This window comes from Leptinotarsa decemlineata, unplaced genomic scaffold, assembly GCF_025532065.1.
Source record: "Leptinotarsa decemlineata unplaced genomic scaffold, Ldec_3_MD MMD2_tig00026354_RagTag_RagTag, whole genome shotgun sequence".
NCBI classification, from domain to species: domain Eukaryota; kingdom Metazoa; phylum Arthropoda; class Insecta; order Coleoptera; family Chrysomelidae; genus Leptinotarsa; species Leptinotarsa decemlineata.
In genome coordinates, this window is record NW_027412702.1 from 6,995,898 (window position 1) to 7,009,821 (window position 13,924).

At 32.4% G+C, this 13,924-nt stretch overlaps 1 protein-coding gene across 6 annotated transcripts in view; it reads left to right on the forward strand.

Moving 5' to 3' along the window:
* Positions 1–13,394, forward strand: part of LOC111505133 (uncharacterized) — a 67,917-nt gene extending 54,523 nt beyond the window's left edge. For 5 of the 6 annotated variants that reach the window (XM_074184529.1, XM_074184528.1, XM_074184530.1 and 2 more), the window contains 3 exons: positions 1,753–1,828; positions 3,789–4,824; positions 8,737–13,394. In XM_074184529.1, the coding sequence (XP_074040630.1) occupies positions 1,766–1,828; positions 3,789–4,824; positions 8,737–8,915 (1,278 nt within the window). In that variant the 5' untranslated portion in view covers positions 1,753–1,765 and the 3' untranslated portion in view covers positions 8,916–13,394. Of the gene's footprint in view, positions 1–1,752; positions 1,829–3,788; positions 4,825–8,631; positions 8,681–8,736 lie in introns of all 6 variants that reach the window. The other variant, XM_023159900.2, reaches the window with a different exon arrangement.
* Positions 13,395–13,924: the final 530 nt, after the last annotated feature.

The window sequence follows — 13,924 nt, forward strand, 5'->3', positions numbered from 1 at the left end:
GGGACTGTGTTCCAAGCTTTTGACAAGCAGCCTTTGCAATTCCAGCGACATAATTGTGCCAAGACATATTGGTGTCCTTTTTTAACTTCCCAACAAACTTATCGAAGCAGAAGCGGAATTGTCCGTCCTGACATTATTATATCCGGTTCGAAGACATTTATCTTTTTGGAGAAAACCAATGCCTGCATTTTTGTAGTATTCAATTGAACCTGGTTACTTTCACACCAATTCAAAATCACTTCTATATTCTCATTGAGTTATGCAACCTCCTGCTGCCGGTGAAGATGTGCATTCACAGCCGATGTCCTGGGCTCTAAATGGAATGACGTTATAAGTGTGCTATCGTCAGCAAAACAATATATTGGATTCTTCTTTTTTTTATAAAAAGTCGTTGATATACAATAAAGAGAGGGTTGGAGACAATATGGATCCCTAGAGAACAACAGCGTTGATGGTAAAAGTATTCGATAGTTATCCATCGACGGCCACTTGCAGAGAACGTTCTTTCATGAAGCTGGAGAGCCATACATATAAATGATCCGACAAGTCATTGTATCGAAGTTTGGTCAGCAAACCCTCATGCCACACACGATCAAATCCCTTAGAAATTGCAAGCCTAATAGCTCTTGTTTCTCTGTGTTTCTTGCAATGAAAGTGGTACTGTCCCTTCAATGCAACGACGATTTGCTCGAACGTTAGCCCGTAAACTATGATTAGAGGTCATAAATCGAAGAAAAATTCAATAATTTCGCCTGAGTTTCCTTAAGGGTATGGTTTTTATCACCCATGATGAGGGAATTACTCTTGGTGGTTGCTAGTTTTTTTTTGTTGTCTGGTAGAGTTTTTAAAGTGATAATGAACATTATTTTATGTCTGAAGATCATGGTTTTTCATTAAAGAGAGGATATAACCAATTACTACATTTCTCTTATCAAACAGTAGAATAGGAATATTTATTCAAGAAAATCACATTCAAAACTGATGTTCATAATTTCAATCTGAAGAGAAAAAGTATGAATGATATCCCTTCACACGAAACAGAAATTTTTTAGTTTTGCTTCCACTAGTACCTAAATTGTGCCCGAATGCAATTCACTGAATGTGACAAATTTCGCTTCAGCTCTTATGTCTTTTGAAAAAAATTAGAGAAAATTACCACTCTCACAGCAGTAACAGTCGCTTGTGAAAATGTTCTTCGTTTATTTTCGGTGGTGTTTGATTCTATTATCTCTTGTATCAATTAGGAGTATTTGGATCTCTTATTGTATTCTTTTTATTCACTTTTCTTTTTATTTGCCTTGCAAGTAAAGTGTGGAAGAATGGGTCAACAAACCTAAGATTTATCTTTTTGTTTATCATTACCATTGATTATCCTATGTATTTCGTTTACTGACAAGCAATAAATAAGTCATCATTATTATTAATCCTACAAGAGTCCTTTATTATTAACAGCTGAAAAAATTGAGAACTTTTATAAAAAATGGCGACTATAATACAGGTACTTCAATAGTTTTGTATATCGATGATTAATAGAAGCACGCCAAAAAGTGGTATCAGTAAAAACTATTGAAACAACGAAATTCTTTGAAATTCAGCCTGGAAAGATTGGAAAATCATTGAAATTAAAAAAAATGATAAAATCTATTAATTTAGTGCGAATAGATACCACATAAAGGCCTCCTATATCATGTTCCCAAGACTAGGAAAAATTGAACAAGCTCATTAAACATTTTAAACGTGAATTTGTTTCAGGTGTGCACCACGAATGATATTGTTGTCTTTTTTGCTTATTGAATTCTCAGAAGTTCTTTCGGAAAGGGAACATAAGGTAAGTTCTTTATTTTATTTTATCAAATATAATTCTGATTGTTGATTAAATACAATATGTAATTAATCATTTTGTTTATTGTACTCATACAATATATGCAAAGCATTCAATCATCGACTCATCTAACTGGAATGTGGATGTCGCACAGGTGCGATTCGGAGTTGAATTGTGGTTCAAGTCCACGACATATAAATTTTTCTGCAATCATTATGGAATTTCTTTATGTGCAATAGCTTTTCCCCGCAATTCCGCCCACGTGAACTACAACATATAACAAATTGACTCGCGTAGATCCAGATCCCGTGAGTATATCTAAATATATACGAGGTCTGTTCAAAAGAAGTGAATATTCAAATTTCGCGGGCTTCGTACATTCGATTAGTGACTTTTTATGTTGGTACACTCGTCTCGAACATATGTTCACAGTTTCAGCTGTTTAGTTTGTTGGTGAGAGGCATAAAAGTTGTTTGCGTGTTCGGCGATTTTCTGCTATAAAAAATGGTTCAAAGAATTTGCATCAAACTTTGTGTATAAATGGTTAAAAGTGCTCAAAAATACTTGAAATGTTGACGGTGACATAAGGTGATTGTACTCCGAGTCAGAAAATATTTACAAGTGGCACAAGCTTTTCACTGAAGATCGAGAAGATGTGAATGGCGATGCTCGTCCTGGACGAACCAGCACATCAACGACCGATGAAAATGTTGAGAAATAGAAGAGAATTGTTATGGAGAATCGTTAAATCACTATTGGAGAAGTTGCTGAGAATATCGGCATATCGGTTGGCTCATGCCAGAGTTGAGTAGTATCCGAATACTTCTGTATTCGGATACAGTATCCGGATACTTTATATGTATGCGAAAGCTGTATTCGGATATTTTTCAAATTTTGTATTCAGTATCCGTATCCGTAGCCAAATTTGTAAGTATCCGAATACCGAATACTTTTTTCGATCTTCGGATACTTTTAAATTATTCGATGAATGAGAACCAGACCAAACAGCCCCATTTTATGCAGGCGTATCTTGTCACATTTTGTCGGGCATCTTCGAAAACGGTGAAATACAATTTTAGCACTTTGCCACCTCGAAAAATGAGTTACTAGAGTGCCTCATATATCAAAAATGTGCAGTAGACCCCACTTGGGGCTTGTTTTCTTCTGTTTACGGGGTTGGGACACCCAACCTTCCATTACCCATTTTCGAGGATGATGAACTATCCTCGAAAATGGGTAATGGGCGGTAAAATCTTGAAAATATAATCCGGAGGACAATTTTTTTATGTTTTATCTAAACGAAAACTAAACAAATGAATGTAAATATTTAGGAATGAAAATGTTTTATATAACTCTAAAAATTCATTCACTTTATAATCTTAATATTTGAGTTTTCGAATAGTTTTTTTTTAATTTATTGTTTGAATTACTTCGAATTCTGAATTGAGAAGAGCAAATACAACTTTAATTGTATGCAACTTTATTGTTTTTAGAGAATAATACAAAAATTAATGAAAATAAACTCAAATCCTGAGTTGCATAACTCCAATACTACTCTAATGCTTCAGAATGTGAATATATAATATTATTATTATTGCTTGGGTTTTTTATAATCCACAATAATTAATTATTATTTTTGTCGATTCGCAAAAGTCTTTCTAAATAAAACACCTGACTGACGAGTAAATTATTCAAAAACTTGCTTGACCCAAGAACTGATCTGAGTGTTCGTCATTCTTAGGAATTTGTTTACAGAATATTTTTATGGTCTTCCACAGTCCTACACATAATTGAAAGTTATGAATAAAATGTATGAATGATTGAAAAAATAAACGAAACGAAAACATTGAGTTTTCGATATCAATATCATATTTACAGGAGGGTTGCTTTTGCTCTCAGGTAGCTTTAGATTTGTATGGATTTCCTAATCACTTTCAAAACATAATATAGGTAAATACTGTTTTAGGTACATAACATAGTGCTGTATCCAGAAAAACACTCGTGGTGTCAAATAACACCAATACAACAAGTAATAGCCTGCCCTGGGTATGAATCTGTTACTATAGACAATAACGTGTGTGTAGGAGCTTGCTTCAGCTACTCTATACCAAAAACGCAACCTGCCGAACCCGGAGAGCTAATAGGTCCCTATTGTGACAGCTGCCAACCTTCCGGCATCGAGTGTTATCACGTAAATCTCAGAGGAGACGCCAACAACATTGAAGAACCTAAAATTATTCAAAAGCGGGTGCAGATAATAACTAATTGTTCTTGTCAGAACTGTGATAAAGTCAGAACCGAAGACTGCCAAATTACTGATGATGGCACTGCAGAATTACCACATAAACTTTTAACACACGACAAAAATTCTACAAGGTATATAAACGATGATCTGCCTGATATTTTAGAGACGAACAGTTCCCCTGCCCATCACCATAATTCAGATGATGTTTTGCATAAGGAGAAACACAAGAAATGGATCAAAAATCACCACGACGAAATAGAAAGTATGTACCGACTATTTCTGGAGAATAATAAAGATACCAACAGTGAAATTGACGAGGGCTCTGAAAATTACGATTATACCAACTCAGAAATGGAAAATTTTATCCAGAAACATAAATCGATCGACTCTGAAGAACATCCCAATGACATAGGGTTACTGGAAAATGTTTTGTATTTGGAACAAAATCAAGAGAATAATGCCAAAATGCAGGCTGATCTGAAGAAAGTTCCCGATAATTTTGGAATTGAAGGAGTTCCAAGCGGATTAAGAGGAAACCACATTGCCATAGGCTCCAAACAAAATGCTGCTACTGCGACTAACACGGTTTCGGAGGGAAAAGTGGAGTCTGCTGATATTTTGGATCACCCCAACGATATTCCTGTGTCGGTTGTTAACGTTGAAGAAAGGATCCATCATGGTGAGAAGGGGAGTCATCATTCGCATCATCGGCAGAACCAAGGGCATAACCACCATTTAGGGGAAACGGAATATGTTGGTAAGAATTTTTTTTCTTGAAAAGATGGTTCACAATATACGTTTCATTTGAAAACGGCTTCGTTACTTAAAACAAGGCATCATCAGGCTTAGTTTAGCATGGTATATTACTAAAGTATGCACAAATTTTATGAGCTTTTGAAGTGAGTAAAAAGTAATATTAAACAGGACTTTATGACTGGAACCCCTTCCGTAGAATTAATCCTAAACAAGTAATTCTGGTGTTTGGGAGTAGAAACTTTGATGTTTTTTTTTTATTTTTTACATTCCACTCTGTGCAACAGTCAAATTAGTATTGTTCGAATTATCTCAACGTTAACACCATCACTTTTATTTGAATTCAACTTTTATTTTCACAAAACTTCATTTTGAAAAGATCGTTTATGTCTGGGAACTGTGTATCATGAAAAAGTCAAATTATGGAAGAATTGCGTTTTTAATTGGAAAAATATACACAGGAACACGCACATGAAAACTTTTATTAAGAGATTGACCAAAAAGAGGTCCGAAGAACTGCTTCAACAAAGCAGGCCTAGTCACTGGACATTGTCCATTGAGAAGACACCTGAAATAGGGATGTACAACGGAGCAAAAGGACAGAAACACCTCGTCATATTCTACGCGAATGTGGGGCACTTGATCCCAGGAGACAAACAATTCATGGACAAATTATGTCCAAAAGAATGTGACGAACATCCTGTAACTATGTGACAAACTAGTACTGGGAACAAGATTGGATGCAGTGTTTTTCGGAGACTTGAAAGAAATTAAGTTGTCAGACGGCTCACACTAAATAAATCATTTAAAGACATGTCCACTCAACAATAATAACTCTCACTTCATTAGCAATTACTAAAATTTGAATTATTCATAATCTTGCCCATAATTTCATTGTGATATTCTGTATTGTGAATTTTTATTGAAAAGGGGGATATTTTTTGTCAAAAATGTGTTCTGTGTATAATGTGTGTATATAAAATGGATACATGAAACTAAATGAAAACTAGGTTTCAAGAACTTGTTTTTTTTTTTGTTTCAAGGTTTTTTTGTAACTTCATTCAAATTTTTATTCTATCTAAAAAATGTTTTATATAAATTATTCAAAAATATTTTTCAATGATAATTACAAACGGCTCCTCTGAATGAAATTAAATTTAATATAAAATTATATTGGTCGCAGAGGTTTACGTGGTTGATATTTACGGCGAAATTATTAAATATCACTAGTTTCAAAACTTTCATATTATTATCAGATCAACCAATAGGAAAAACAACTTTCTGGTACCTACTTTGAGGTTTGTTTGTATACTGATTAGTTTACAAGGGAAAAAAAATAAAAATTGGTTCTCATATTATGACACATGGCTGATAATCGGAAAATGCTTTTTTATGATTTTGAGATTTTACCAACGATTTTTTATGATCCTATGATCTTAATAATTTTATGATGTTGAAATTCTTCATGATTTTGGCTGGCAGAACTATAGAACAAAAAATTTGTTGAAAAAAATCCTAATCGGTTGAGAGTTCAGGCAATTATACCACCTGTTACATTAGATATACACACAAGACACACCGATTCTAATTATGACTTTACTAAAAGTAGATATCTTTCTCTCTGTAACTAACCTAACTTCTCACTCTACTTTACATTTCACTATGAAAATGAACTCTATTACTGAACAAAAGAAGAAGAGTACTTAAGTGTTTTCTGGCGCTCTTGTATTCAAAACGTATTCGTCTGTCTCCTTCTCTCTCACTTTCGGCCAGCCAAATAGTGAGAGAGATGTAGAGACGAATACGTTTTGAATACAAGAGCGCCAGAAAACGCCTCTAGTTGGCATCTATTTGTATACGCCTAACCGTAACATGAATAAATATAATCAAAACGAACAATATAGACTTTGAATAGGTATCAGCATTCTGATTATGATTTATTTGGAGTACTACTGTAGACAGCGCAGAAGTATCCCAGATCTATAAAAAGAGAAAATAGTAATTTTTTAATATGTTACAATCTCTAAGTGAGGTCAAAAAACAATGGAGAAATATCAGATTGAATACAATGAAAAATATGAAAGAATAATACAGTAGTACCTAACAAAACAATAGTGCTTCTGGAATATGGGATATTTTCATTACAGTAGGTATGTAGTGGTAAAAATTATTAATTAAGGATTTCTGTTACCTACTGAGAGTTAGCTGACCTCAAAAATGATCCATGAATTAAACGTTTTTAAAGATGTATCTGAGATAAACTATACTTGATACTAAAGAATATAGATAAAAGATAGTAAAGTATTCACAACGAAGTTTTAACATTTCGAAATTCAGATGACTAACAGTCTTTATCTGATGCAATAACCTCTTTCAATAGTTTAGTCTATTTGCATCAATAAATGCTTGTTTCGTCCTTTATGATTCTTGTATTCTTATCACCAAACCATGAACAAACAACCAGTTGAATATCTAAATGACGCAGACGATCTGTATATGAGATAAACTATAATTAATACTGAAGAATATAGATAAAAGATAATCACAACAAAGTTGGGGCAACATAGTCCCTATATTCTATACCTATACACCGCCATGTTTACTGAGACGTGACGTCAATCTCTTTGATTGGTGTTCCAGTTTACATGGCAAATTGTAGCATTTTATAAGTACCTATTTTTATTATATTCAAAATTTTAATAATCTGAATAATTTTAATGAAACTGTTCCAGAAATTTAGCTTTCACAAACAACATTGAAATAGGACGATAATTGGTTAACAAAGATGTGTCTCCATTCTTCAGTACGGGACAAATACATAAGACTTTCCAAATATCAAGAAATTTATTATATCTTCACATATAGTCGGTGGGCATACTTGAAGACTGGCTATATATCAAATTTGGGCATACTTGAAGACTGGTTATAAATCAAATTTGATTTATAACCAGTCTTCAAGTATGCATACTTGAAGACTGGTTATAAATCAAATTTGATTTATAACCAGTCTTCAAGTATGCCCACTGACTATATGTGAAGTTTTTTATCCTTATACGAGGAATTGGGCAAATTTCGGATATGCGGTTAGTTACCTCGTTCACAGGCAGATGGGGCGATGACAAATCTGTTGTTTGTTGTACGCTTCAGCCTATTTCGAGAAATGATACTCTGATGATATACACTACCTTGCACTGGCGAGTGGCCATACAGCCGGAAACCGGTTTGCAAGTTTATTTCAATAATTAAAAAATATATTGCGGCAGTTGTATCGCAAACAGCATATGCAGGAATAACTTCAGTGAAGAATCCTGCACTGACACCTGTCGGATATAATTCAACGCCCTTCGTGGTATTAGCCAGGAGAGTAGTTGTTTTATGATAGGTGTCAGTCTATTAACCTACAGTGTAGGGAGTTGAGATTGGCCTGAACAAATTGTTTCTTCAGATGATTTAATTTATTATATGACTGAGTTGAATAAATGAGCGGTAGACTAAAATGAACATGAGTTGTAAATGTATGCAAAAATACCTTGAAACAAAAACATAGATATGTTGTTTTTATTAAACCATCCATTATACAAATAAAACTGAATGGTAACGAATTCATGACAATAATATTTTTGTATATATCAATAAAAATATTTCGTACCTAGTTAAAACTTTGATAAACAATTGTATAATAGTCTCTTTCACTCAATATTATTTTTGTCGTTATCCTCAAATATACATGAATGAATCGTTATCTTCGGATCGATTGCAAAAAAAAATTGAAAATATTTTATCTCTTTGACCTTTTCGGCCTTTTTTTCAGTCCTTCTTTTAAGAAGAATCTGTCCAAAATTTCGACCCATTCGACAAACGTATGAAATCATATTTATGGGGTTCTGGGCTATTGATCAGTTATGTAATTTTTCAGGCCTAAACGTTGTACATTTGATCAAAGGGCCGCATGGTAGTATGGTTGCAGCTCCGGTCGAAACAAAATTGGAAATTGATTCGGACGCTCTTAAACCGAATAGTGAAGGGGTTGTGATTGATTACGGAAGTCCACATGACCAGTCATCTGCTAACAGAGCGGCGGATTTATTCAAATAGTTGGAATTTGCCAGTTATATTAAGAATTCGAAGTTTTTTGGTAGTCTGCATTATTTTTTCTTCTCACAAAATTTTAAACAATCATTATGTTACTCATTTGAAGTGAATACAAATTTTATCAAGAATTAATTATTGTACAGATTAGCATTCAAAGAACTTCGAAGAATCTAGTCTCGAAATTTCTTTATTCATATTGATAAGTATAGGTAGGTTATATGTAAATTGTCCATAAGAAATGATCGACTGTGATGTTGATTATTTCAAAAAAATGCTTGGTGAGTACACAACAAGTTCACGCCAAATGGAAACATTCCTAGTGCCAATTTCTTTACACATTCTAAGGAGACAAATTATATCGGAAAACAAAACTTATTTTACAGAGATGAATGACGTTTTAATGAAAATTGAAGTGATGATTTGCTATTTGTTTACTGACTCTATTCTCAGAAATATTGTTTTAAACCCCTCAACCTAATTATTGAGTTGTAAGTTAATATTGGTGGTGACTACATTTTATTCACGGAAAATATACAAGAGGGTCATAAAAAGTACATCTTCAAGTTCTGAAATCTATATGGAATTAATTCTTTGGGAAACTTATATAACGTCATATCTCAAAAGGGAAGAATATTTCCAATATTTTCGAGGGTCTCTTGTGATCTGTCATTTTAATATCGTTTGCAAACCACAAGCACAAACCACTAATTGATATGATTTTTAGAATCGTCCTCGTTGCTATTTTTCCTACTTTTTTTCGAAACCAAAAGCACATCAAACGATTTTATTTTGTCAATTTCCACACCTTTCAACAGGGGAATTTTAGGTCTACTCCTATTTGAACTATCAACATTTTTTCAGTGATTATTACTGCATTTTCATTCCAACACCAAACGGTTACTTTTAACACCTCGACACGTGTTTCAATCACCAAGTGATCATCTTTAAGAGGAAGATTAAACTTCCTCATAATATTCCTCTTGAAGATGATCACTTGGTGATTGAAACACCTGTCGAGGTATTAAAAATAACGATTTGGTGTTGGGATAAAACTCCAGTAATATTCATTACTACACCAACGATTCCAAACAGTGCATTACAAGTACTTTTTCAGTGGGTTATTTAATAAATTAATGTAGACTTAAATAAGGATCATCATTTAAATTTTAAAAATATTTGATATTAATGAAATATTTTTCTACAGAAGATCGCGTTCTCTTTGCACAAAGCCAGAAAGTTTGAATTGAGAATTGTAAAAAAATACTACAAACAATGAATTTACAAGTGGCAACAAAATATAATATATTTATTATGAGATTTTTCCATTGCTTAAAAAATAAATGTTTGTGTAACGTTCTGGCATCAGTAAAAATAAATATGATACGCTCTTCTAGAAACTACATCTAATGAACTGTTAATTAAAAAAAAATTAGAAGATTCACATAAGCATACAAGTAGGTCAACAAAACTTTGGTTATTATGTTGAAATTTTTCACATTTGATGCTTCAATACCTACTATTGTTCATTACATTCCGTGTTACGAATCACACTTCAAAAGGTAAGACCTCGTTAATCCTTAGCTCGCACAAGTTTCGACTTCTGAGGGTTGTCGTTCGTAGGGGTGCGACAGCTGATTAACGGAAAAACAGATTTTAAACAGATTTTTCAAACAGAAACAGATATCTTTCTGATGATATCCGAACAATTGAGTATTGGGCATTCCTTCCTAAGAAATAATAGATGCATTTTTTACACTTTGGGTCCGTATATACGTTCTAATATATTATTTCAATTAATAGTGAAGCGTTCAATATTCCGAAATTTCTCATGATATTAACGAAAATAGATCAGCAATTCTCCACATTGTGATAGAATAATTGAGGAAGGTTATAAAACCGGATCAGAATATATTAGTTTTGACTCAAATAAGGAATCAATGAATCACACAACGTTCAAACGCTAAATATCACCAAAAAAAATGGCCAGTAAATCCCAAATATTATACAATATACTATCTAAATTCAAAACTAACAATATTGTTCTTTCGTGTGTCAAATTCATTTACTTCACAAACAGATATGAGCAATTGCTTTTATACATACCCAAAAAAAATCCGATATCATACGAGTGTAAAGTTTAGATGTATTTATTAATTATTAATTTTTGCCCAAATATGTATCAAAACCGAAAACATTGACCGTCCCAAAAAATCGTGTGACATTTTTTCATATCTTACTAGTAACAAATGCCGAATATGGTGCCTCTACAACCAAAAACAATACTTAACACGTTTACGATATAGTACTGCATGATTCAGTTCAGTGTTGTTTCTGGTAGTACTTTTTGACGGTCAAAATCATCAAGTTACGATTTTACCCATTTTGAGGAACTTTCAGTTGACTGTTACGCACCTGAATTGACAATTGACGCATCAAAACGACATGTGACATATCATAACTGAGAGTCAAAATGAATTGATGAATGTAGCCGTAACTACATGGTAGGATATCATCATAAGAAATGAGATTTGTAACTTCCTATGTTTTTATGCCACTTGTATTCGTTTGAAAATTTCCTTGTAGGACGAAACTGCAGTAACTAACGTTAGTTACAAATACGAGTGGTATAAAAACATAGGAAGTTTCGAATTTCGAGAGGTAAAGTATCAAAACCGGCGATTCAAAAGCATTTTCACACTTCTGTCAGTTTTGATATGTCAACTATTACTTTTGAAAATAAATCAGCTTTTGGCCCGAAATACTTCGCTTTGTGTGAGACTCATTCAAAAGTTACAATTTTCTGTCAAATATAACTTTTTTCGACATAATCTGTTACAATTTTTTTTCGAGCAGGCACAACACTGATTCAGTTTACAAATATACCCAGGTGTACTAGTGTGAAGTATGAATAATTCTGTTTGATATTCCTCTACAACGCGAATATTACTCATATTTGTGTATATCGTGTAAAGTCATCTCATCAAAACAGTAAAATATACCTACTCATTTGATGCTTTTCAAACATAGGTTTGGGTTTAAATGAATGATCCCAGATGATTTATCAATTTCCACTTACATATGTATGGAAGATTGTTCATAGTCAAACCGGCACGAGAACAATAAAAATGGTTTGAAATGCTATATTGGGTAATAATAGGATCTACCGGAGGATTCAACTCTTATTTTTTCGCTAAAACAAACAAATCATTACAAGTAGAAGCAATTTATATCTTCATAAAAATAAATGACGTGTTGATAATTTTTCCCAAATAACACTATAGTATTATTTTGTATAAATGTAATCTATTGCACACAAATACTGCGAATGAGAAAGAATTATCATTGAATGGTTGACTTCAACACATTATTTTTTCCTCTTAAGAACATTTTAAATCAAGCATTCAGATATTGGGCTTATTGGTAGACCTATGTCTTTGCATACTACTGAAAATAGTGCAACACTCTTATAATTTAGTAAATCAAAAATATTATATAACAGTTAGGTACCTACCTATTAATAATAACAATGACCGACTTTGAAAATCCTGAACAACTGAGTTTCACTTTCGATTCATTACTGACTTTAAAACACTTCTTTGATTACCATACAATTTGATAATTTTGTTAGATTATTAGCAAAGTCTACTTGATATTGTCTTAATTTTCATGATTTCTAATTCGTCATTTACTTCAAAATGGTCCCAGAAAAAGTATATTGTTTCTGATTATATGCGTTTGTGAGATAATTATTACTTGAAACTATAAAATTGGAGTTAGGTTTGTAGTATATAGTTTGAAGTCAGTGATTTTGAAATTTTCACGGATGGAAATGATATATCTTTAAAGAAAAGTAAATTTTTGTATGTCGAGTTTTATATAATAAATTAGTGATAATTCAACATTCCATTTAAAAGCAATACGTAATTGAATAGTCCATAGATAGGTTTCTTCTGAACATATTTAAATACTTCTTCATGAGAGTTTTTCCGTATCTTCCTCTACGTTACTAATTTCACATACAGCTTTCTACCGAAAACTTATGATCAGTACAAAATTATATTTGCTAATTTTATGTGAAACTAATTATTATTTTAATGTTACAGGGTACAAAGAGTTCATATCTAATCGTCTGACAAACTTGTTTTCTCAATAATTGTTGTGTTTGTTTCCGTACGAGGGCAAATCAAAAAGTAAAGAGAATACGTGTTGTCTATTCTGGATAACTGGTTTTTATGATATGGTATTCAGACATTTTTGATCAACCCTCGTACAATTTTTTTGTTCTTGAAAGTTTATTGTAAGTTTTTGTATTAAATGTAAATACTTCTAAATTATTTCGAACAGGCTGTGTGTCTACTTTAGTCAAAAAATAACATTTATACTTTTTTACTTCTCATGTTAATTTTATTTGTAATTTATCTTATTTGTGTCTTGTATTCATATTCCTTTATTTAATTCTATAAATATAATATATTCCTTGTCGTAATGTTTTTTTTTCGAAGTTGTATTAATAACTATAACAAAATGTAATGTTCTTGAAGTTTTCAAATTATAGTTATTTGAATTAATCCTCAAACAGGAATACAAAATAGTTTTCATGTCAAACGTAATAGAAACGTAATAGAAAACAGTGTTTTTCGTATAATTCAGCGTTCATATAAAAGTATTTGTTTCGAAATTATTTTTCTTTCGTGTAATTCAATGTTTTCTTCCAGTTTGTGTCTGAAAGTTACTTCTTTGCATGATCTACACATCTTTGTATAGAGTTGATTTTTGAAATTGATTGCTTTATTCTTTTCGTTGAAAGATTCCCACATTTTTGTATCAAGTTAGAGAAGTAGAAAGCCAAAACCTTTCTTTCCCGAAATGTATCTCTCTTAAAAATATACCATTTTATATCATTAATTAGTTTCAAAAAGTATTGGTAATTGAAAGTTGAACCAGAGTCCAAATGTGTTGCAGTCCGGTGTATCTAATGAACCTACCTGGGAATAAGAGAAATAAGAGACTAT